Genomic DNA, 25352 nt, shown 5'->3' on the forward strand with positions numbered 1-25352 from the left:
CCTTGGATCAACCTTAATTACCTCTTAATTACAGGTACTTATTACCCCTACTAAGCTCTTCCTCTATGAAAGTAATAATAATCATTCCAAAGGCATAATAAAACTAACTTACTATTATATGTATCAGTGATAAAAAAAATAGTATAATTAGGTGTGTATAGTTATTTTAGTGCTCGTTTTCCAAAATAATTTTTTATTTTTTTTTTTTCAAAAATATTGCACTGGACGTTTCTAGAAGATCTGGCTTCACTGCCAGACTGGAGGAAGTTATAGTTCTCTATGGAATTGTAACTGAGAGTCAAAAACACTTCAAGATCATCCTAGGTTACAACATTATTTAAAATCACCCTAGGCTGGACATCTTAATTAATTATTTTTATTATAATTATTATTATTATTATTATTATTATTATTATTATTATTATTATTATTGTGGGAAATTATGGGGACGAGGTACACAGGTACATTCCTGAAATATTCACATAATTTGAAAGGGGCACAACTAAGCAACGATATATTATACTTATGAATGTTAATTGTGCAAAAGCTCCAAAGGCGGGTCATCATCTGACTAAGACCCGCGTCAGGAAACATTTGTCCTGTTTCCTGAGGAACCTTACCTAACCTAACCTTCAGTCAGGTGGGATTTTAGAGACTATGGCGTACCATGTCTCTCCACCCAGACACACACACACACTCTTTACCACCCACAAACAAAGTCAGGCCTATTAAATATTACAACAAAAATCAATACCAATAATGTTGGTAAATTAGTAAATAAGTTTATTCAGGTATATACAAATAGTTACATAGATTATCATACTCAGATATGGTAAACACGAGGAAATTAAATCTTCATCAGAGTACAAAACAAATTCTGGCCACAAAATAGAGCGAAACACCAACGTCAAAGACCTGGGAGTGATCATGTCGGAGGATCTCACCTTCAAGGACCATAACATTGTATCAATCGCATCTGCTAGAAAAACGACAGGATGGATAATGAGAACCTTCAAAACTAGGGATGCCAAGCCCATGATGACACTCTTCAGGTCGCTTGTTCTATCTAGGCTGGAATATTGCTGCACACTAACAGCACCTTTCAAGGCAGGTGAAATTGCTGACCTAGAAAATGTACAGAGAACCTTCACGGCGCGCATAACGGAGATAAAACACCTCAATTACTGGGAGCGCTTGAGGTTCCTGAACCTGTATTCCCTGGAACGCAGGCGGGAGAGATACATGATTATATACACCTGGAAAATCCTAGAGGGACTAGTACCGAACTTGCACACGAAAATCACTCACTACGAAAGCAAAAGACTTGGCAGACGATGCAACATCCCCCCAATGAAAAGCAGGGGTGTCACTAGCACGTTAAGAGACCATACAATAAGTGTCAGGGGCCCGAGACTGTTCAACTGCCTCCCAGCATACATAAGGGGGATTACCAACAGACCCCAATGGAAATAAGTCACTCTGTCTGACTTTTTTGGGTTATCCTAGGTTCTCTACACATATGCTGCTATGTATGATAATTCTATGTAACTGTATTTGTGTATACCTGAATAAACTTACTTACTTACCCCTGGCTGTCTTCAAGCTGGCACTGGACAAGCACCTAAAGTCGGTTCCTGACCAGCCGGGCTGTGGCTCGTACGTTGGTTTGCGTGCAGCCAGCAGCAACAGCCTGGTTGATCAGGCTCTGATCCACCAGGAGGCCTGATCACAGACCGGGCCGCGGGGGCGTTGACCCCCAGAACTCTCTCCAGGTAAACATAGCAGCATATGTGTAAAGTACCTAGGATAACCCAAAAAAAGTCAGAGTGATTTATTTCCATTGGAGTCCTTTTGCAAGATATTGAGTGGACTGTATGATGGTTTGTGACTTGAAAGGAGAGAGAGGAGGGAGGGTGTTGACTAAACAGCATTTTACTAAAAATATATTTTTATTTTTTTTTATTATCACACCGGCCGATTCCCACCAAGGCAGGGTGGCCCGAAAAAGAAAAACTTTCACCATCATTCACTCCATCACTGTCTTGCCAGAAGGGTGCTTTACACTACAGTTTTTAAACTGCAACATTAACACCCCTCCTTCAGAGTGCAGGCACTGTACTTCCCATCTCCAGGACTCAAGTCCGGCCTGCCGGTTTCCCTGAACCCCTTCATAAATGTTACTTTGCTCACACTCCAACAGCACGTCAAGTATTAAAAACCATTTGTCTCCATTCACTCCTATCAAACACGCTCACGCATGCCTGCTGGAAGTCCAAGCCCCTCGCACACAAAACCTCCTTTACCCCCTCCCTCCAACCCTTCCTAGGCCGACCCCTACCCCGCCTTCCTTCCACTACAGACTGATACACTCTTGAAGTCATTCTGTTTCGCTCCATTCTCTCTACATGTCCGAACCACCTCAACAACCCTTCCTCAGCCCTCTGGACAACAGTTTTGGTAATCCCGCACCTCCTCCTAACTTCCAAACTACGAATTCTCTGCATTATATTCACACCACACATTGCCCTCAGACATGACATCTCCACTGCCTCCAGCCTTCTCCTCGCTGCAACATTCATCACCCACGCTTCACACCCATATAAGAGCGTTGGTAAAACTATACTCTCATACATTCCCCTCTTTGCCTCCAAGGACAAAGTTCTTTGTCTCCACAGACTCCTAAGTGCACCACTCACTCTTTTTCCCTCATCAATTCTATGATTCACCTCATCTTTCATAGACCCATCCGCTGACACGTCCACTCCCAAATATCTGAATACGTTCACCTCCTCCATACTCTCTCCCTCCAATCTGATATTCAATCTTTCATCACCTAATCTTTTTGTTATCCTCATAACCTTACTCTTTCCTGTATTCACCTTTAATTTTCTTCTTTTGCACACCCTACCAAATTCATCCACCAATCTCTGCAACTTCTCTTCAGAATCTCCCAAGAGCACAGTGTCATCAGCAAAGAGCAGCTGTGACAACTCCCACTTTGTGTGTGATTCTTTATCTTTTAACTCCACGCCTCTTGCCAAGACCCTCGCATTTACTTCTCTTACAACCCCATCTATAAATATATTAAACAACCACGGTGACATCACACAGGTCGTGAGACCTGTCTGCCATGGGAGGAGGTACAAGTACCTCCTCATCCTCCGAGACCAACTGTCCCCAGGCCTAGCACCATTCCCCGCCCTCACGGGGCTCGTAGGGAGAAGGTAGGCCTCTGGTCTGCTATCTTCCCTGCCCCAGGAGGGACCGTGGGAATGGTAGTCTTGTAAGCTACAGGTGGTAGCAAGCTCTGGCTCTGGGACCTTCCCCGCCCAAGAAGGGCTCGTGGGAGTGGTGTCTGCTATTACTGTTATTATTATTATTATTAGGTATCCTTGAAGAGATGTCTGTAAGTAATTTTCTGAATTTTATTTTTTTTCTCTTAATGTTTTTACTAGAGAAAAGGTTATACAATTATTGTCATCGCCATGTGTAGATTCAGTCTGGACAATTTTATATACACCATTCCCTATTTTGATATCCAAACAATAACCTGAGAAAACCTCTTCTGGGCGGCTTAATTTTTTTCACTGGTGAGTCCTTAGAAGGATGGGAGTGTATAAATATCAATTTCACTATTAAATGGTGTTATTTTCCGTCTATCCCTCAGCAGTCCTGGTTTGCTAGTTCTTGAGATGCATGAACAATCCTGTTTCCTAACACAAAAATACACTCTTATTTTAACTATATTGTAAAAGAATCTGAAATAGAATACAAAAGAGAAATGAACTGAGAATATTGAGCGTGAGTTTCCGTATTATTATTATAATCAAGGGGAAGCGCTAAACCCGGAGGATTATACAGCGCCTGGGGAGGGATGTGGAAGGCATTCAGGCTTAATTCAAGGAACTGGAGCACAGATCCAATTTCCTAAATCAAGAGCCCCTCACCAACATCAAGGAACCTTCCTTGAGGGGACTGAGTTTCCGTAAGGTTGTACTGGAAGAGCCGATCATATTCTCAGCTATAATGTTCTTTGCCTTTATATCTTTATAGCTTTCCTTTATATCCTTTATATTATAACCTTTATATTATAATAATAAGGTAAAAGGACCCCAATGGAAATAAGTCACTCTGTCTGACTTTTTTGGGTTATCCTAGGTTCTCTACACATATGCTGCTATGTATGATAATTCTATGTAACTGTATTTGTGTATACCTGAATATACTTACTTACTTCGGTCAGCTTAAAATTTTCAATGTCGATGAACTATAATTTTTTTTATATATTTTATTTAAAAACGCAATACACAATTATACCTGTAGACAATGTAAACAATGAAACGTAACCATTATATATAACAACAAAAAGCTCCACATTCCCTACCTTAGCACTAAACTTATACATAAGAAAACACACGTTCAACTAAAAAAATTTTGATACCCCCCCAAAAAAAAACCCCAACCATCACACATAACATACATTTAACTAAACTAAAGACAGCCCACATCTTCAAATACAGACCCCTGGCAGTCTTCAAGCTGGCACTGGACAAGCACCTAAAGTCAGTTCCTGATCAGCCGGGCTGTGGCTCGTACGTTGGTTTGCGTGCAGCCAGCAGCAACAGCCTGGTTGATCAGGGGCTGATCCACCAGGAGGCCTGGTCACAGACCGGGCCGCGGAGGCGTTGACCCCCGAAACTCTCTCCAGGTAAACTCCAGGATGCGACCTACATCAGTCGGCTACCACCCAGGCCAGGTACCTATTTACTACTAGGTGAACAAGGACATTATGTGTCCACCCGTATCAGGGATCCAACCACGGACCTCAGTGTGAGCCGAGTACGCTAGCAACCGAGCTAGCCCGAGACTGTTCAACTGCCTCCCAGCATACATAAGGGGGATTACCAACAGACCCCTGGCAGTCTTCAAGCTGGCACTGGACAAGCACCTAAAGTCGGTTCCTGATCAGCCGGGCTGTGGCTCGTACGTTGGTTTGCGTGCAGCCAGCAGTAACAGCCTGGTTGATCAGGCTCTGATCCACCAGGAGGCCTGGTCACAGACCGGGCCGCGGGGGCGTTGACCCCCGGAACTCTCTCCAGGTAAACAAGAAACGTTTGGTATGTTTCCTTTACACTTACTGTCCCTGCTCATCTAGCAGTAGGTATTTAGGTGTTAGATAATTGGTGTGGGTCGCATCCCGGGGGACGAGATTAAAAGACCACAGTGAAAATAAGATAGATAGACCTCGATGATGCACTGGCTTTCTTTGGTTAGTTATCCAGCGTGGCTAACCCTCCGCGTTATAAAAATCCGAATAAATCTTAATGCTAATCCGTGAGAAAACTTCACTTCCTACTGGATAAAAAAAAAAGAGATGTAAATTTTTTTCAGGTGTTCTAATTTAAAAGTTAAAATCTTAAATAAGTATTCGTTTGCCAGTGGCGTAGATTATTATAATTATTATTATAATTATGGGGAGCGCTAAACCCGTAGGATTATACAGCGCATGTGGAGGGGGATGGAAGGTATTCAGGCTCAATTCAGGGAACTGGAGCACAGATCCAATTCCCTAGATCAAGAGCCCCTCACCATTATTATTATTATAATCAAGGGGGAAGCGCTAAACCCGGAGGATTATACAGCGCCTGGGGGGGGGGGATGTGGAAGGCATTCAGGCTTAATTCGGGGAACTGGAGCACAGATCCAATTCCCTAAATCAAGAGCCCCTCACCAACATCAAGGAACCTTCCTTGAGGGGCCCAGCCCCTCACCAGCATGCCAGTGGCGTAGAGAAAACCTGGGCTTACACTCGCCAGGTGGCAGACGCGGGTTCCCTACATGTTAAGATGGGTATCGTCTCTACAGACAGCACAAATGTAGAGATATGTTTATGTATACATACTGGGTTTAATTTAATCCATATTTTAGGGATTGAAGTATTATTGACTGGCGTTCAAGACATTATTTAGTGATATACATTCTTAATGACATTAGGCTGTAACCCTCCCAGTAGATGTGGATAGTGAGGTTGTTGGCCAGTAGACGTTGTTGGGGGCAGTCACTCTCTTGATTCATCCGTGTTTACTGAACAATTTTAGTGTTTATTGTAGTAGTGCATCTAGATCTGTCAGCCCTGCATACGTTGATGATGGTAAGAGAGAGAGGCGGTTGAAGATGTCGAGGCAGAGCGCCACAGTTGTTGAAAAAATTAATTGTGCTGATTTTGAAGACATTACTATACTCTTCTTCCTGTTCTTAAGTTACCTGAAGTTATGCAACTTTTTTCATATGCATTTTTAATATTACTTACTAATATTAACGTAACAACCCAATCTTATTAAAATTTACATGATATAACATAGGTTAATTTGCCTGGCCTATCCTGAAAATTCGCATAACTTTTTCTTGGGCGTGAGATGGTCCTACTTAGGTGACGTCCCATAAGGGACGTCAGGTAGGTTAGGTAAGGTTTGTCAGGAAACAGGACAAGTGTTTCCTGAGGCGGGTCTTAGTCATATGATGACCCGCAGCTGGAGCTTTTGGTCATCTGACCGAGGACTTCCACTTAGCTTAGTGATCCACCCCTTTAAAAATTATGGTTATGGATATATCTCTTTTTAATTAATGCTAGTACAAAAAATGGATACGACCTTAACCATAATTTTTAATGGCGGCTTCATACACTGAGGGCCCGGGTTCGATTTACGGCAGGTGGAAACATTTTGACGCGTTTCCATACACCTGTTGTCCTGTTCACCTAGCAGCAAATAGGTACCTGGGTGTTAGCCGACTGGTGTGGGTGGCATCCTGGGGGACAAGATTGAGGACCACAATGGAAATAAGTTACAGTCCTCGATGACACACTGACTTTCTTGGGTTATCCTGAGTGGCTAACCCTCCGGGGTTAAAAATTCGAACGAAATTTTATCTTATCTTCTTGATTTAAGGAACTGAACCTGACTTTCTCTTCTTTGAATGTCACCAGCTTGCTTCTCATCCCCCGAGGATTCTTACAGGTTTTAGTAACAGCAAGCAACATCCCCGGCGGATTTCGGCCATTAATTATAATTCAAGTTTTACAATATTAATTGGTTTTACAGCGGAGGTATTGTTTTATTGTGCAAATGTTAAAAAAGGGGTAAAAAATCATAACGAAACGGACCTGACCCAACCTGAAATAATTTAAGGTCAATTTCGTTATGGGTAGATATGCGTCTTGGTTTATGCTGGGTCAGGCGAGTGACGACTGGATGTTAACTTGATTAATTGACACTCGCTGTGCAACCAAAATGTATGCTATTTTTACTAATATTTCCCAAAATAACACAGTGTACGTATGTCGTATGTATTGTAATTTGTAAACTAATGGCTGAATTATGCCAGTTTATATGTGTGTATGCAATAATCGCGAACGAGCGATGAAAGATGTAAAATAACCACAGGGAGAGTTGAATGATAGCTCTAGGCCTTTCGTGTTGCAGTCAACACACCAGGAGCTTGCAATGTTGCAGAAAGCGAATTTAGAAATATTTTTGATAAAATTGTTAATCGTATAGAATTGCTAGTCTGAGTTTAGTTTTTTTAGAAAATCTGAGCTAATTTTATTTAGAGATGCTATATCAGTCTCGTTCTATAGTTAATTATCTGCTCCCCCCCCACTTACCTCACCCAAATTACTTGCAGGTAATAATTCAGGTAATACCCTGTAAACCTTCTGTTAATATATGAGATTGTTTCATAGATAATCTCTTGTAGTTGCGGATTGTTTAGGTTGGGGATGTGCCAAATGTAGGTATCGGTTAATTTTGATGGTATCGGTGTCGACCTAAAATTGAGTCAGTAACGGCAAAAAATAATCATCCCATCCCTAAATTAGGTGATGCAAAATGTGGATGCAGTTTAAGATTTAAGATATTTTATGGCTAAAAATTATGTATGCTAGTTCCTTGGTTTGTTTGGACGTGTCACATCCGTAAATAGTTTGATTTTTGGGCGCTGAAGATGGTGTTCGTGTGGCCATGTGTCTATTCACACACTATATCTCCTGTAACTTACATCTCTCTTCAAACTATATCTGAAATACGAAAGGAGGCACTGGCCAAAGAAACAAAATATCGAACTTAAGGAATCACACAGGAGCCAAGAAACACAGGAAGAAAAACCCATAAATGAAATATCCCAAATCTAGGGCAAAAACCATATCCAGTATTCCGCCTCTGCTTAAACGAGTTGGGACTTACACGGAAGACAACAAAGAAATGAGTGAGACACCGAAGTCCCAATATGACTACGCATTTAGTGAGCCGTTAATCAGACTAAGGGTCGACAATCTAAATGAAATTTTTATGACCGAGACTCAAAATTTGGTTAATTCAAGAATTTCTGATATAATAATAACACCACAGGACTTTGAAAAAACACTGAATGGCATGCCCATGCACTCTGCCCCAGGCCCAGACTCGTGGAACTCCGTGTTCATCAAGAACTGAAAGTAACCCTTTTCTTATGCCTTAAATATTCTATGGAGAGGGGGCATAGACATAGGGGTCATTCCAGTCACTAAAAGCAACAGACTTAGCCCCATTCAACAAAGGTGACAGTAAAACAATTACAAAGAAGTGGCACTAACGTCCCACATCATAAAAATCTCGAAAGGATTCTTAGAAGCAAGATCACCAGCTACTTAGATACCCATCAGTTGCACAGCCCAGGGCAGCATGGGTTTAGAGCAGATCGCTCCTGCCTTTCGCAACTACTAGACCACTATGACATGGTCTTGGATGCTCTGGAGGACAAACAAACTGCAGCCTTTAAGAAAGCCTTCGACGAGTGCGATCATGTAATAGCACACAAAATGTGTGATAAGTAAGAGAAAAAAATGGTAGATGTATTACCTGGAGAGAGTTCCGGGGGTCAACGCCCCCGCGGCCCGGTCTGTGACCAGGCCTCCTGGTGGATCAGAGCCTGATCAACCAGGCTGTTACTGCTGGTTGCACGCAAACCAACGTACGAGCCACAGCCCGGCTGGTCAGGAACCGACTTTAGGTGCTTGTCCAGTGCCAGCTTGAAGACTGCCAGGGGTCTGTTGGTAATCCCCCTTATGTATGCTGGGAGGCAGTTGAACAATCTCGGGCCCCTGACACTTATTGTATGGTCTCTTAACGTGCTAGTGACACCCTTGCTTTTCATTGGGGGGATGTTGCATAGTCTGCCAAGTCTTTTGCTTTCGTAGTGAGTGATTTTCCTGTGCAAGTTCGGTACTAGTCCCTCTAGGATTTTCCAGGTGTATATAATCATGTATCTCTCCCGCCTGCGTTCCAGGGAATACAGGTTCAGGAACCTCAAGCACTCCCAGTAATTGAGGTGTTTTATCTCCGTTATGCACGCCGTGAAGGTTCTCTGTACATTTTCTAGGTCAGCAATTTCACCTGCCTTGAAAGGTGCTGTTTGTGTGCAGCAATATTCCAGCCTAGATAGAACAAGTGACCTGAAGAGTGTCATCATGGGCTTGGCATCCCTAGTTTTGAAGGTTCTCATTATCCATCCTGTCATTTTTCTAGCAGATGCGATTGATACAATGTTATGGTCCTTGAAGGTGAGATCCTCCGACATAATCACTCCCAGGTCTTTGACGTTGGTGTTTCGCTCTATTTTGTGGCCAGAATTTGTTTTGTACTCTGATGAAGATTTAATTTCCTCATGTTTACCATATCTGAGTAATTGAAATTTCTCATCGTTGAACTTCATATTGTTTTCTGCAGCCCACTGAAAGATTTGGTTGATGTCCGCCTGGAGCCTTGCAGTGTCTGCAATGGAAGACACTGTCATGCAGATTCGGGTGTCATCTGCAAAGGAAGACACGGTGCTGTGGCTGACATCCTTGTCTATGTCGGATATGAGGATGAGGAACAAGATGGGAGCTAGTACTGTGCCTTGTGGAACAGAGCTTTTCACCGTAGCTGCCTCGGACTTTACTCTGTTGACGACTACTCTCTGTGTTCTGTTAGTGAGGAAATTATAGATCCATCAACCGACTTTTCCTGTTATTCCTTTAGCGCGCATTTTGTGCGCTATTACGCCATGGTCACACTTGTCGAAGGCTTTTGCAAAGTCTGTATATATTACATCTGCATTCTTTTTGTCTTCTAGTGCATTTAGGACCTTGTCGTAGTGATCCAGTAGTTGAGACAGACAGGAGCGACCTGTTCTAAACCCAAGTTGCCCTGGGTTGTGTAACTGATGGGTTTCTAGATGGGTGGTGATCTTGCTTCTTAGGACCCTTTCAAAGATTTTTATGATATGGGATGTTAGTGCTATTGGTCTGTAGTTCTTTGCTGTTGCTTTACTGCCCCCTTTGTGGAGTGGGGCTATGTCTGTTGTTTTTAGTAACTGAGGGACGACCCCCGTGTCCATGCTCCCTCTCCATAGGATGGAAAAGGCTCGTGATAGGGGCTTCTTGCAGTTCTTGATGAACACAGAGTTCCACGAGTCTGGCCCTGGGGCAGAGTGCATGGGCATGTCATTTATCGCCTGTTCGAAGTCATTTGGCGTCAGGATAACATCGGATAGGCTTGTGTTAATCAAATTTTGTGGCTCTCATAAAAAATTCATTTTGATCTTCGACTCTCAGTCTGGTTAGCGGCTTGCTAAAAACTGAGTCATATTGGGACTTGAGTAGCTCACTCATTTCCTTGCTGTCATCTGTGTAGGACCCATCTTGTTTAAGTAGGGGCCCAATACTGGGCGTTGTTCTCGATTTTGATTTGGCATAGGAGAAGAAATACTTTGGGTTTCTTTCGATTTCATTTATAGCTTTTAGTTCTTCCCGCGATTCCTGACTCCTAAAGGATTCTTTTAGCTTAAGTTCGATGCTTGCTATTTCTCTGACCAGTGTCTCCCTGCGCATTTCAGATATATTGACCTCTTTTAGCCGCTCTGTTATTCTTTTCCGTCGCCTGTAAAGGGAGCGCCTGTCTCTTTCTATTTTACATCTACTCCTCCTTTTTCTTAGAGGAATAAGCCTTGTGCATACATCGAGTGCCACCGAGTTAATCTGTTCTAGGCATAAGTTTGGGTCTGTGTTGCTTAGTATATCTTCCCAGCTTATATCGGTTAGGACTTGGTTTACTTGGTCCCACTTTATGTTTTTGTTATTGAAGTTGAATTTGGTGAATGCTCCCTCGTGACTAGTCTCATTTTGTCGGTCTGGGGCTCCACGCATACATGTCTGAACCTCAATTATGTTGTGATCTGAGTATATTGTTTTTGATATGGTGACATTTCTTATCAGATCATCATTGTTAGTGAATATGAGGTCTAGTGTATTCTCCAGTCTAGTAGGCTCTATTATTTGCTGGTTTAAATTGAATTTTGTGCAGAGATTTAAAAGCTCGTGTGAGTGTGAGTTTTCATCAGAGCTGCCTCCTGGTGTTATTACTGCAACAATATTATTTGCTATATTCCTCCATTTTAGGTGCCTTAAGTTGAAATCCCCCAGGAGCAAGATGTTGGGTGCAGGAGCTGGAAGATTTTCCAGACAGTGGTCAATTTTTAACAGCTGTTCCTGGAATTGCTGGGATGTTGCATCCGGAGGCTTGTAGACTACCACAATGACTAGGTTTTGGTTCTCGACCTTTACTGCTAAAACTTCCACTACGTCATTTGAGGCATTAAGCAGTTCTGTGCAAACAAGTGACTCTGCAATGTACAGGCCAACCCCCCCCCCCTTTTTCCTGTTCACTCTGTCACATCTGTATAGGTTGTAACCTGGGATCCATATTTCGTTGTCCAAGTGATCCTTTATGTGGGTCTCAGTGAAAGCCGCGAACATTGCCTTTGCCTCTGCAAGCAGTCCACGGATGAAAGGTATTTTGTTGTTTGTTGCTGGCTTTAGACCCTGTATATTTGCAAAGAAGAATGTTATCGGACTGGTGGTATTGTTGGTACTGGGGGGGGATTTTTTTTCCGGCTGTGGCTGACATCCTTGTCTATGTCAGATATGAGGATGAGGAACAAGATGGGAGCAAGTACTGTGCCTTGTGGAACAGAGCTTTTCACCGTAGCTGCCTCGGACTTTACTCTGTTGACGACTACTCTGTGTTCTGTTAGTGAGGAAATTATAGATCCATTGACCGACTTTTCCCGTTATTCCTTTAGCACGCATTTTGTGCGCTATTACGCCATGGTCACACTTGTCGAAGGCTTTTGCAAAGTCTGTATGTATTACATCTGCATTCTTTTTGTCTTCTAGTGCATCTAGGACCTTGTCGTAGTGATCCAATAGTTGAGACAGACAGGAGCGACCTGTTCTAAACCCACGTTGCCCTGGGTTGTGTAATTGATGGGTTTCTAGATGGGTGGTGATCTTGCTTCTTAGGACCCTTTCAAAGATTTTTATGATATGGGATGTTAGTGCTATCGGTCTGTAGTTCTTTGCTGTTGCTTTACTACTCCCTTTGTGGAGTGGGGCTATGTCTGTTGTTTTTAGTAACTGTGGGACGACCCCCGTGTCCATGCTCCCTCTCCATAGGATGGTAAAAGCTCGTGATAGGGGCTTCTTGCAGTTCTTGATGAACACGGAGTTCCATGAGTCTGGCCCTGGGGCAGAGTGCATGGGCATGTCATTTATCGCCTGTTCGAAGTCATTTGGCGTCAGGATAACATCAGATAGGCTTGTGTTAACCAAATTCTGTGGCTCTCTCATAAAAAATTCATTTTGATCTTCGACTCCAGTCTGGTTAGCGGCTTGCTAAAAACTGAGTCATATTGGGACTTGAGTAGCTCATTCATTTTCTTGCTGTCATCTGTGTAGGACCCATCTTGTTTAAGTAGGGGCCCAATACTGGACGTTGTTCTCGACTTTGATTTGGCATAGGAGAAGAAATACTTTGGGTTTCTTTCGATTTCATTTATGGTTTTTAGTTCTTCCCGCGAAAGGTCTCGGTCAGATGACCGAAAGCTTCAGCGGCGAGTCATCATATGACTAAGACCCTGACGAACCTTACCTAACCTAACGTTTACCTGGACCTGGAGAGAGTTCCGGGGGTCAACGCCCCCGCGGCCCGGTCTGTGACCAGGCCTCCTGGTGGATGCACAAGCCTGCTGGATGCTCAAGCCCCAGCACTCAAAATCTCCTTTACCCCCCTTCCCAGGGCCACCCCTACCTCGCTTTACTTTCACCCAAGATTTATTTTTAGTTTATACATTTGGATTGGATGAGGTTCACCGGTACTGACCTGGCCCAGGTCTTGTCCAGTTGGTGACCCGGCAAGTTTATACATCCTCTTCTTCATCATATACTTCTTCACCCTCTTAAATGTAAATAGCAAGAAAAAGTTATATAAAAATGAAAATGTAATATAATATGGGGCTGTTTTTGACAGATGGTGCAGCAACTGAAATGCATGTAGCATTTACTATGTCCCTCCTCATGGGAGGTTTCTTGAAGCTAGTGAGGGGGCTTTTAATCCAAGGAATTGGACCTGTGTTCCTCTTCCTTGGATCAGGCTTGAATCCCTCCCAGGTGCTGCATGACTCCTAGATAAGATAAGATAAGATTTCGTTCGGATTTTTAACCTCGGAGGGTTAGCCACCCAGGATAACCCAAGAAAGTCAGTGCGTCATCGAGGACTGTCTAACTTATTTCCATTGGGGTCCTTAATCTTGTCCCCCAGGATGCGACCCACAGGTACCTATTTGCTGCTAGGTGAACAGGACAATAGGTGTAAGGAAACGTGTCGAAATGGTTTCCACCCACCGGGAATCAAACCCGGGCCCTCCGTGTGGGAAGCGGGAGTTTTAGCCACCAGGCCACCGGGACACCTATGGGTTGAGCGCTCCCAATTAAGATAACTTTTAATGACAACTGGGTCTTGATGTGAAGTGACCAGTTTGGTATATTTATGTAGCATTGTTGGGAACTTTGGGATGCATTTGGTAGGTCAGAAATGACCTTTTTCTGGATAATATACTGTACTCCATTTTATAGAAATAAAGCTTGTCATTGATGAGTGGTGGGTAGTAGAGAGCATCGATGCTCTTTTTATGGCTCACGAAATCGTAATGACACGATTGCAAACAAACCATACCACGGGTGGGATTTGAACCCGCGGCAAGATTTTAGAAGAGAGAACTCCCCCATGATTATAATAATAAAAAGATTATATGGCCTCTAAGAAGGTATTTATTATACATTTATTATTATTTTTGATGCCTGATACCTGATAGACTGACTTTGTTATATTCTGCAGGAGAGACCTGGCTATGTGGCAGAGCATTCATCTACATATCCACGGTCAATTCTGAACAAAGTGAGATGTATGGGTAAGTCTTCTTATACCTACCATTGTTCACCTAGCTTAATAAGATAAGAGAGAGAGATAAGATTTCGTTCGGATTTTTAACCCCGGAGGGTTAGCCACCCAGGATAACCCAAGAAAGTCAGTGCGTCATCGAGGACTGTCTAACTTATTTCCATTGGGGTCCTTAATCTTGTCCCCCAGGATGCGACCCACACCAGTCGACTAACACCCAGGTACCTATATGCTGCTAGGTGAACAGGACAACAGGTGTAAGGAAACGTGTCGAAATGTTTCCACCCGCCGGGAATCGAACCCTGGCCCTCCGTGTGTGAAGCGGGAGCTTTAGCCACCAGGCCACCGGGCCACTGGGTAGTCCAAAAGTACCCAGTAAAAGTAAGTCACACTGACTTTCATGGGTTATTCTAGGATAAATAAACCAGGTTTAGTAAACTTTAAGACACCCTTCTTGCTTGTGTAATATTTCCTAAGATTTACCATAGGATTGGTAGTGTATCAGTGGCATCCATCTTTGTGGATGAGTGTTATCCTAGCTAATGTCTGGGAATTTTTTGGGCGAGATATTGTGGAAACTTATTTGGTACCTAAAGTTCCACAGGACAGATCCAGCATAGCCGTAATGGAATGGCTGAGCTGGGTGGCCCTTAAACCCTCCCAAATAAACACATTTCTCTACCCGGGTTGGCGATTGATGGTAGGCACTTATTTTTAGATTTACCCTTCAGGGAAGGAGTAGGTAGTTTTACTGTTAGTATATTAATATTAGGTTTACTAAGGCAACTGTAGATAATAATAATGTAGACCTAAGATCTTAACATAGGCAGTAATAGGCCGATAATGTAGGCAAACACTAGGATAAGTTAGCTAGGGAGAACTGGCAGCCCTAGTTTGAACGAAGAGACGAGGGTCTGGAAGGGAGACCAGCTCGTTCTTCTTAAGACAGACACCAACTGGACAAGACGTGCCGTGATCAGCTGACGGCTCCCCCCACGTGTCTTCACATTTGAGACCTGGGGAAATCTGGTACCTCGATGTACCGTAGATGACCTCCGTCAGGCCCATACAGTAAGACAAGACCTCCACTTTATCTCGTAGATTTCTGGCCAGTGTCTGGGGAGAATTGTGAGTGAGTTTGATCTGTGGGCCTGTGTTGCAGCTGGCAGAGCATGCCCAGTAAGTACCAGTGTCTCAAGGCAGTCTGGAAGCTAGTGTCCGTGTCTGCATAGTTGTACTAGGGGATACACACCCTCTTGGATATAGGAATTTCTGAGGTGCAGGTAGGTCACTAATAACGATTGAATATTGCAGGAATTAAGGCTCCCGGTTGCACGTGGTTTCTGAGGGGAAGTCCAAAGGGGCTAAGGCTAAGCTTAGGGAAGTTGAAGATCAGGATATATGCTGCAACACCAAGTAAGTTAGTCCTTTATACGTGCATGCAGGCGAGTTTCTTGCAACAACAATCATTTGTGAAAATCTGTCCTATAAGCCACTTGTGAGGCTGAGGTACCCATCTCAGAGCTCGGTGTCAACAGAGTTTGCCAGGGTAGGCGACTCACTTGGAGGCAGTCCACAAAAATTTTCAGATATGTTGCAGTAACTGATAGTATATTCATATAGAGTTGAATATTATTGAGATATTTAAATTTGATAACAGTTTTAGCGAGTTTAAAAATGACTGGAATTTAGGTAGTTGCTAGTAAGACAACTTTGATGCATAGGTATGAGGCATAGACGTCAGGGTGTGTGTTTTTATATTTTTGAATAGAGGGGTTCAAAGGGGTGTAAGTAAGTTTATTCAGGTATACACAAATACAGTTACATAGAATTATCATACATAGCATATGTGTAGAGAACCTAGGATAACCCAAAAAAGTCAGTGACTTATTTCCATTGGGGTGGTTAGGTTTGGGAAGTTGTTAGTAAGTTTATTTGGGTATAGGTACACACAAATTATCATCCATAGCAGCATATTTGTCGATTACTTAGGATAACCCAAGAAAGTCAATGTGACTTATTTCCACTGAGTTTGGTTTTCAGTAGCCGAGTTGGGAGCTTAATTTTCTTTGAAGTATAAATTATTGTATTTTAACCCAAGAATTAATTTTCCAGATCTTTATATCCATTTTTCACTCTATCTATTAGATCCACTATGGTAAATCTATTAGATGTATTAATGAAATTGATAAGTGTACAGGATTCTTTTATGACTATTTTCTTTGCCTTATTTTTTTTTCAATGAATCTTAGTTTGTTTTTAGTCAGCCACAGGTTCTTTATTTATTTTTTTGTTGATTTGTTCAAGTTTTAGTGGATAATGTGTATAAATAGAGGTTTCTAATTTTATTCAAGATGATCACACTTGAGTTAGTGTTTGAATCCCAGTTAATGTTATATGCTAAAACTGCTTATCTTAAGTGTTTTTCTACACATCTTGTCAGTATCACCATACCATTTACAGTATGTACTTTGTTACTTTGGTAATATTAATTATTTCTCTATAAGATACATTTGATACAAAGCTTTCTTACATGGGAAAAACCCATACAAATGTAGGGTTGTAGGCAGTCGTGGATTATCCTTGCTTTTTGTGGGTGTATTGATTCATATTTGGTCTTGGAAAAAAAACAAAAATGCATATCTCAATAATTCTAGTTGGTTTGGTTAATGGAAAACATCAGAAAGCTAGAGTACATTGCAGAGGCTTGCAACTTCAGTGTTTGCTTGACTGAGGTTAATTTTTCAATTGCAGTAAGTGTGAGGATGATTTTTTGTTTAATGTATAGTTCATACTCAATTCTTTGAGGTTGGTATTTAAGTTGTTGATGTGTGGAATTCTGTATAGTATTAGTCCAACTGAAACTAGTCTGAAGAGTTGTGCTTGTAAATGCATGTTAACTTCATACAGTTTGTCTTGTTTTTATAATAGATTACTGCCCTACCTTCCTGATCTTTGGTTATGAATGGCTTTGTATCCAGTTTTTTTTTTTTTTTTTTTTGTTTTTTTTTTTTTTTTTTTTTTTTTTTGTTTTTTTTTTTTTTTTTTTTTTTTTTTTTACTAATAGTATGTCATGCTGTAGTCAGGACTCCGAAAAGATTTGTGATTAGCGATTCTCAGAGGGCATTAATATTATGTTTTGTGACATACAGTAGTACTGTATTTCAATTGAACACTGATGCATTAGTACATTCTTATTGCGAAAAATACCTTCGGCAAGCTTTGCAGTATTTTTTTGAACACTACAGCCTCCTCCCACTGAGGCAGGGTAAGCTGAAAAGAAGAAAAAGTTTTCTATTTATATTTAGTAATTTATACAGGAGGAGGAGTTATTGACCCCCTTCTCTCAGCATTTTAGTCTCCTCTTACAACATGCATGGCTTACAGAGAGAGGATTTTTTTTTCACTTCCCTATAGAGATGAAAGGAACTAATAAGGACTAATAAGAAAATAGAAGAAAACTGAAATGGGTGTGTATACATGCATATGTAGTGTGGCCTAAGTGTAAGTAGTTTACCTGGAGTTTACCTGGAGAGAGTTCCGGGGGTCAACGCCCCCGCGGCCCGGTCTGAGACCAGGCCTCCTGGTGGATCAGAGCCTGATCAACCAGGCTGTTGCTGCTGGCTGCACGCAAACCAACATACGAGCCACAGCCCGGCTGATCCGGAACTGACTTTAGGTGCTTGTCCAGTGCCAGCTTGAAGACTGCCAGGGGTCTGTTGGTAATCCCCCTTATGTGTGCTGGGAGGCAGTTGAACAGTCTCGGGCCCCTGACACTTATTGTATGGTCTCTTAACGTGCTAGTGACACCCCTGCTTTTCATTGGGGGGATGGTGCATCGTCTGCCAAGTCTTTTGCTTTCGTAGTGGGTGATTTTCGTGTGCAAGTTCGGTACTAGTCCCTCTAGGATTTTCCAGGTGTATATAATCATGTATCTCTCCCTCCTGCGTTCCAGGGAATACAGGTTTAGGAACCTCAAGCGCTCCCAATAATTGAGGTGTTTTATCTCCGTTATGCGCGCCGTGAAAGTTCTCTGTACATTTTCTAGGTCGGCAATTTCACCTGCCTTGAAAGGTGCTGTTAGTGTGCAGCAATATTCCAGCCTAGATAGAACAAGTGACCTGAAGAGTGTCATCATGGGCTTGGCCTCCCTAGTTTTGAAGGTTCTCATTATCCATCCTGTCATTTTTCTAGCAGATGCGATTGATACAATGTTATGGTCCTTGAAGGTGAGATCCTCCGACATGATCACTCCCAGGTCTTTGACGTTGGTGTTTCGCTCTATTTTGTGGCCAGAATTTGTTTTGTACTCTGATGAAGATTTAATTTCCTCATGTTTACCATATCTGAGTAATTGAAATTTCTCATCGTTGAACTTCATATTGTTTTCTGCAGCCCACTGAAAGATTTGGTTGATGTCTGCCTGGAGCTTTGCAGTGTCTGCAATGGAAGACACTGTCATGCAGATTCGGGTGTCATCTGCAAAGGAAGACACGGTGCTGTGGCTGACATCCTTGTCTATGTCGGATATAAGGATGAGGAACAAGATGGGAGCGAGTACTGTGCCTTGTGGAACAGAGCTTTTCACCGTAGCTGCCTCGGACTTTACTCTGTTGACGACTACTCTCTGTGTTCTGTTAGTGAGGAAATTATAGATCCATCGACCGACTTTTCCTGTTATTCCTTTAGCACGCATTTTGTGCGCTATTACGCCATGGTCACACTTGTCGAAGGCTTTTGCAAAGTCTGTATATATTACATCTGCATTCTTTTTGTCTTCTAGTGCATTTAGGACCTTGTCGTAGTGGTCCAATAGTTGAGACAGACAGGAGCGACCTGTTCTAAACCCATGTTGCCCTGGGTTGTGTAACTGATGGGTTTCTAGATGCGTGGTGATCTTGCTTCTTAGGACCCTTTCAAAGATTTTTATGATATGGGATGTTAGTGCTATTGGTCTGTAGTTCTTTGCTGTTGCTTTACTGCCCCCTTTGTGGAGTGGGGCTATGTCTGTTGTTTTTAGTAACTGTGGGACGACCCCCGTGTCCATGCTCCCTCTCCATAGGATGGAAAAGGCTCGTGATAGGGGCTTCTTGCAGTTCTTGATGAACACAGAGTTCCATGAGTCTGGCCCTGGGGCAGAGTGCATGGGCATGTCATTTATCGCCTGTTCGAAGTCATTTGGCGTCAGGATAACATCGGATAGGCTTGTGTTAATCAAATTTTGTGGCTCTCTCATAAAAAATTCATTTTGATCTTCGACTCTCAGTCTGGTTAGCGGCTTGCTAAAAACTGAGTCATATTGGGACTTGAGTAGCTCACTCATTTCCTTGTTGTCATCTGTGTAGGACCCATCTTGTTTAAGTAGGGGCCCAATACTGGACGTTGTTCTCGATTTTGATTTGGCATAGGAGAAGAAATACTTTGGGTTTCTTTCGATTTCATTTATGGCTTTTAGTTCTTCCCGCGATTCCTGACTCCTAAAGGATTCTTTTAGCTTAAGTTCGATGCTTGCTATTTCTCTGACCAGTGTCTCCCTACGCATTTCAGATATATTGACCTCTTTTAGCCGCTCTGTTATTCTTTTCCGTCGCCTGTAAAGGGAGCGCCTGTCTCTTTCTGTTTTACATCTACTCCTCCTTTTTCTTAGAGGAATAAGCCTTGTGCATACATCGAGTGCTACCGAGTTAATCTGTTCTAGGCATAAGTTGGGGTCTGTGTTGCTTAGTATATCTTCCCAGCTTATATCGGTTAGGACTTGGTTTACTTGGTCCCACTTTATGTTTTTGTTATTGAAGTTGAATTTGGTGAATGCTCCCTCGTGACTAATCTCATTATGTCGGTCTGGGGCTCCGCGCATACATGACTGAACCTCAATTATGTTGTGATCTGAGTATATTGTTTTTGATATGGTGATATTTCTTATCAGATCATCATTGTTAGTGAAGATGAGGTCTAGTGTATTCTCCAGTCTAGTAGGCTCTATTATTTGCTGGTTTAAATTGAATTTTGTGCAGAGATTTAAAAGCTCGCGTGAGTGTGAGTTTTCATCAGAGCTGCCTCCTGGTGTTATTACTGCAACAATATTATTTGCTATATTCCTCCATTTTAGGTGCCTTAAGTTGAAATCCCCCAGGAGCAAGATGTTGGGTGCAGGAGCTGGAAGGTTTTCCAGACAGTGGTCAATTTTTAACAGCTGTTCCTGGAATTGCTGGGATGTTGCATCCGGAGGCTTGTAGACTATCACAATGACTAGGTTTTGGTTCTCGACCTTTACTGCTAAAACTTCCACTACATCATTTGAGGCATTTAGCAGTTCTGTGCAAACAAGTGACTCTGCAATGTACAGGCCAACCCCCCCCTTTTGCCTGTTCACTCTGTCACATCTGTATAGGTTGTAACCTGGGATCCATATTTCGTTGTCTAAGTGATCCTTTATGTGGGTCTCAGTGAAAGCCGCGAACATTGCCTTTGCCTCTGCAAGCAGTCCACGGATGAAAGGTATTTTGTTGTTTGTTGCTGGCTTTAGACCCTGTATATTTGCAAAGAAGAATGTTATCGGACTGGTGGTATTGTTGGTACTGGGGGGGGATTTTTTTTCCGGCATTAGTATCTGTATCTGTTGGTTTGGAGTGGAGGCCATCGACTGTGGTTCCACTCCAGGAATGACTGGATTTGGTGTACGATTTCTGCCATTTCCTGCCAGTTTTTTTTCCTTCCTGGCACTAAAAAACCTCTCCCTCTTGAGTGGCTGTGGCTACCCAGGTTTTCCCATGGCCTGGATGTTTTGTATCTTTTTGTCCCCTTTAGATGGTATGCCTGGCAATTTAAGTTATAGCACAGTCTTTCCTGTACTGAAGAGGTACACAGTTCAGGGTGAAAAAGCTTACAGGAAGGGAGTTTGCATTTTCCTGTTGTCATATGGGCATGGCATTTCCTAGGGTGGTCATAGTTGCACGTCCCATCTGTTTTTCCAGATTTCCCATGCCAGCAGATACCGAGTGCATAGTATGTGCACAGGCTTGGTTTCCGTTTGCCTTGGGTTTCTGTGACTGTATTCCCTGTTGGTGCATGTTTCCCTGTCTTACTTCTATCCTCCCTAGCACCAACAATGGAGCTCCCACCATTTGTTTTTGGTAATATATCCTCACTATTGCTAGTGGAGTCCTCTTGTTTGCTATTTCCTGCGGTATTTCTAGTTTGCAATATTGGTTTTATCTTATCTTTGACTACACTTGTTTCCCTACTATGGCTCCTGTCCCCTATGCGGTCATTCATATGTATTCCTTCCTGCATATAGTTCCCGACTACCTGGACAAAATCTCCAGCTTCACCATTACTGTCTCCCAGGACAGCATCTCCAGCTTCCCCATTACTGTCTCCCAGGACAGCATCTCCAGCTTCACCATTACTGTCTCCCAGGACAGCACCTCCAGCTTCACCATTACTGTCTCCCAGGACAGCACCTCCAGCTTCCCCATTACTGTCTCCCAGGACAGCACTATCAGCCCCCCATTTACTGACTACCAGGACATCATCTCCAGCCTTACAGTTTCTGAGCAAAATGTATCTATTATCTTGCATGTTTGAGACAAGAGACACCAGCTATCCTACCATTGTGTAAAACAATTACTGATTTTTATTTCATATTCATTTGGCATGACAGTACTGCTGTACATAGGCTATTGCATATTCAGTATGATTTACAGTACAATACCCCAATATGTGATCAGAATGGACAATTGTTGTTGTAGACTCGCAGATTATTAAATATGGTGATTAAGTGTTCTGTAATGGGGATAAGATGACAAGACAGTGTTTTCCTGGCACAGTTGTGGGTGGTGTAGGCACAGTTATGGGTGATGTAGTTAAAAGGTTAGATAAAATCATGTCATGTAATAGGAATTACCCCACTATTTGCTTCATTGAGGAAGGCAGTGATGGCAAATGTAGGAAAGAGTTCCTGGACAAGTATAAGGTAGCTACTGAATTAATAAATCAAAGGAAGGGATCCCAACCACTTTCAGCATTTTGCCTAGAAGGGCAGTGGGCAGTGAATGGATGTCTCAGGTAATTGGTGTTAATTGCTGACCAGACAGGGAAGTTGAATTTTTATTCACCTATAACCATGGGAAATACAAGGAATGGGGTGCACCTTTCAAGGGCAGTAGTGGAAGCATTAGTCAATTCAGTCAAAGGAGCCATTGCTAAATTTGTAAGACTGTATATACTGATAGAACTTTGAGGTATGGGTATGTGTGGAATATGAAGAGGTTGAGAGGTATGGGTATGTGTGGGAAATGAAGGGGTTGCAGTACTAGGGGCAAAGAGAGCCAAAATTTTCAAAGATGTGTTCGGAATGCATTAGCAAGAATAGCTCATACCATAGTTGCTGGTAAATACAAGGTAATTAGTTTACAAAGAGAGCAAAATAACAACAAAAACTTCTTTATCATCTGCTTTAGAAATAGCTGTACCATAAGAAATATAGTAAATAACTAAAACTAATTGCAAGTGAAGGAAGCTTACTGGTGTAGATATCACAATAAGAGACGTGACTCGTTCTGAAAAACAGGGATATGTCCACATACAGGGGTATAAATTATTCCACACTGACAGTCTACAGGAAAGTGGGCAGAGTTGCTATGTAAGAAGGAGAATTTAGACTGTTGCATTAGAAATGATATACAGGAGGAAAGGATGGACACTGAATCTGGCAAATTTCTTGAAGGCCATGAAAGCTAATCTTATATAATCTACAGACCCTTAAACCTAATTAGTGACCATGGTAGCTCGATCGCTAGTGCACTTGGCTCACACACTGAGGTCTGGGGATTGAACCCCCAGTACGGCTGGAAAACATTAGGATACGTTTCCATAAGACATGTGCTGTCCATGTTCATCCATCAGTAAAATGGGTACCTGGGTGTTAGTCAGCTAGTGTGGGTTGCACCCTGGGACAAAATGACCTAATTTGTCTGAAATGCTCTGCATAACAAGGGGTTTTCTATATATGTAGTAGTATGTCATTGATGTGAGCTAGGCCTGTACACTTTGTACATGTCCTTGTAGAAATTTATTATTATATATTTTTTTTTTAACAAGTTGGCTGTCTCGCACCGAGGCAGGGTGACCCAAAAAGTAAGGAAATCCCCGAAAAGAAAATACTTTCATGATCATTCAACACTTTCACCCCACTTGCACATAATCACTATTTTTGCAGAGGTGCCCAGAATACAACAGTTTAGAAGTATATATGTATAAAGATACACAACATATCCCTCCAAACTGCCAATATCCCAAGCCCCTCCTTTAAAGTGCAGGCATTGTGCTTCTCATTTCCAGGACTCAAGTCCGGCTATATAAAATAACCGGTTTCCCTGAATCCCTTCACTAAATATTACCCGGCTCACACTCCAACAGCTCGTCAGGTCCCAAATACCATTCATCTCCATTCACTCCTATCTAACACGCTCACACACGCTTGCTGGAAATTCAAGCCCCTCGCCCACAAAACCTCCTTTACCCCCTCCCTCCAACCCTTTCGAGGACGACCCCTACCCCGCCTTCCTTCCCCTACAGGTTTATATGCTCTCCATGTCATTCTACTTTGATCCATTCTCTCTAAATGACCAAACCAACAACCCCTCTTCAGCCCTCTGACTAATACTTTTATTAACTCCACACCTCCAAATTTCCACACTCTGAATTTTCTGCATAATATTTACACCACACATTGCCCTTAGACAGGACATCTCCACTGCCTCGAACCACCTCCTTGCTGCAGCATTTACAACCCAAGCTTCACACCCATATAAGAGTGTTGGTACCACTATGCTTTCATACATTCCCTTCTTTACCTCCATAGATAACGTTCTTTGTCTCCACATATAACTCAACGCACCACTCGCCTTTTTTTTCCTCATCAATTCTATGATTAACCTCATCCTTCATAAATCCATCCGCTGATACGCCAACTCCCAAATATCTGAAAACATTCACTTCTTCCATACTCCTCCTCCCCAATTTGATATCCAATTTTTCTTTATCTAAATCATTTGATACGCTCATCACCTTACTCTTTTCTATGTTCACTTTCAACTTTCTACCTTTACACAAACTCCCAAATTCGTCCACTAACCTCTGCAATTTCTCTTTAGAATCACCCATAAGCATAGTATCATCAGCAAAAAGTAACTGTGTCACTTCCCATTTTGTATTTGATTCCCCATAATTTAATCCCACCCCTCTCCCAAACACCCTAGCATTTACTTCTTTTACAACCCAGTCTATAAATATATTATACAACCATGGTGACATACACATCCCTGTCTAAGACCTACTTTTACCGGGAAGTAGTCTCCCTCTCTTCTATTATTATCTAAGGGATGAAATTACTAAGGCACCTAGATATGAAAATGAAATTTTAGTGGTAGATTTTAACTTTAGCCAAACTGATCGGAGCAGTTGATAGGTTTTATTAAAACATCTTTTATGTGAAAAGAGTTGGAGAAATCTAGATTTAGAAAGGATATAGGGAGGTACTGGTTTGGCAGTAGTTGATGAGTGAACAGACTCCAAAGTAGCATCACTAGGGCGAGAACTTTGGATAGCTTTAAATATAGGGTGGACAGTCAATTCATTGACAGTTATGTAATTGAATAAACAGAGTAATGGACAGGGACTTGAACTGTGGTCCTGACAGTAGCCATGAAGGTTACAATAGGAAGCTTTTACAAACAGCCACCTATATGACCTGTTTGTATCAGCAGCACCAACTGTAACCCCTGCTGTCTCTTCCAGCCAGAGGTGTTCATGGTGCATCTTTCAAAATAAGTGTAGATGTATCATGGATGCTTCTGGGGCTGTGTGAAGAGACAGTAGGGTTACAAGTGGTACCACTGATGTAAAGAAATCACAGAAATGCTGTTTGTAAAATATTTCTAATGTAAGCTTCTTGGCACAGTGGTGCAGCATTAGGCTTACTCTTGTGAGGATCACATTTTTAGCTCCTGTCCATTCTTCTGTTTATTCATAAGTTGG

At 42.3% G+C, this 25352-nt stretch overlaps 1 protein-coding gene across 2 annotated transcripts; it reads left to right on the forward strand.

Moving 5' to 3' along the window:
• Positions 1–6014: 6014 nt before the first annotated feature.
• LOC128695576 (uncharacterized) lies at positions 6015–23858 on the forward strand. 2 transcript variants are annotated; one of them, XR_011393064.1, is made up of 3 exons: positions 6015–6151; positions 14250–14322; positions 21660–23858. XR_011393064.1 is itself a non-coding variant. In XM_070093197.1 (3 exons), exons 1-3 carry the CDS (start codon positions 6146–6148, stop codon positions 21897–21899), a joined length of 369 nt encoding a protein of 122 aa, XP_069949298.1. In that variant the 5' UTR covers positions 6015–6145; the 3' UTR covers positions 21900–23858. The 2 variants fall into 2 exon arrangements, 1 of the variants encoding a protein (XP_069949298.1); XM_070093197.1 differs by having other exon boundaries at positions 21610–23858.
• Positions 23859–25352: the final 1494 nt, after the last annotated feature.

The sequence above is a fragment of the Cherax quadricarinatus genome, chromosome 42, assembly GCF_038502225.1.
Source record: "Cherax quadricarinatus isolate ZL_2023a chromosome 42, ASM3850222v1, whole genome shotgun sequence".
Lineage (NCBI taxonomy): Eukaryota > Metazoa > Arthropoda > Malacostraca > Decapoda > Parastacidae > Cherax > Cherax quadricarinatus.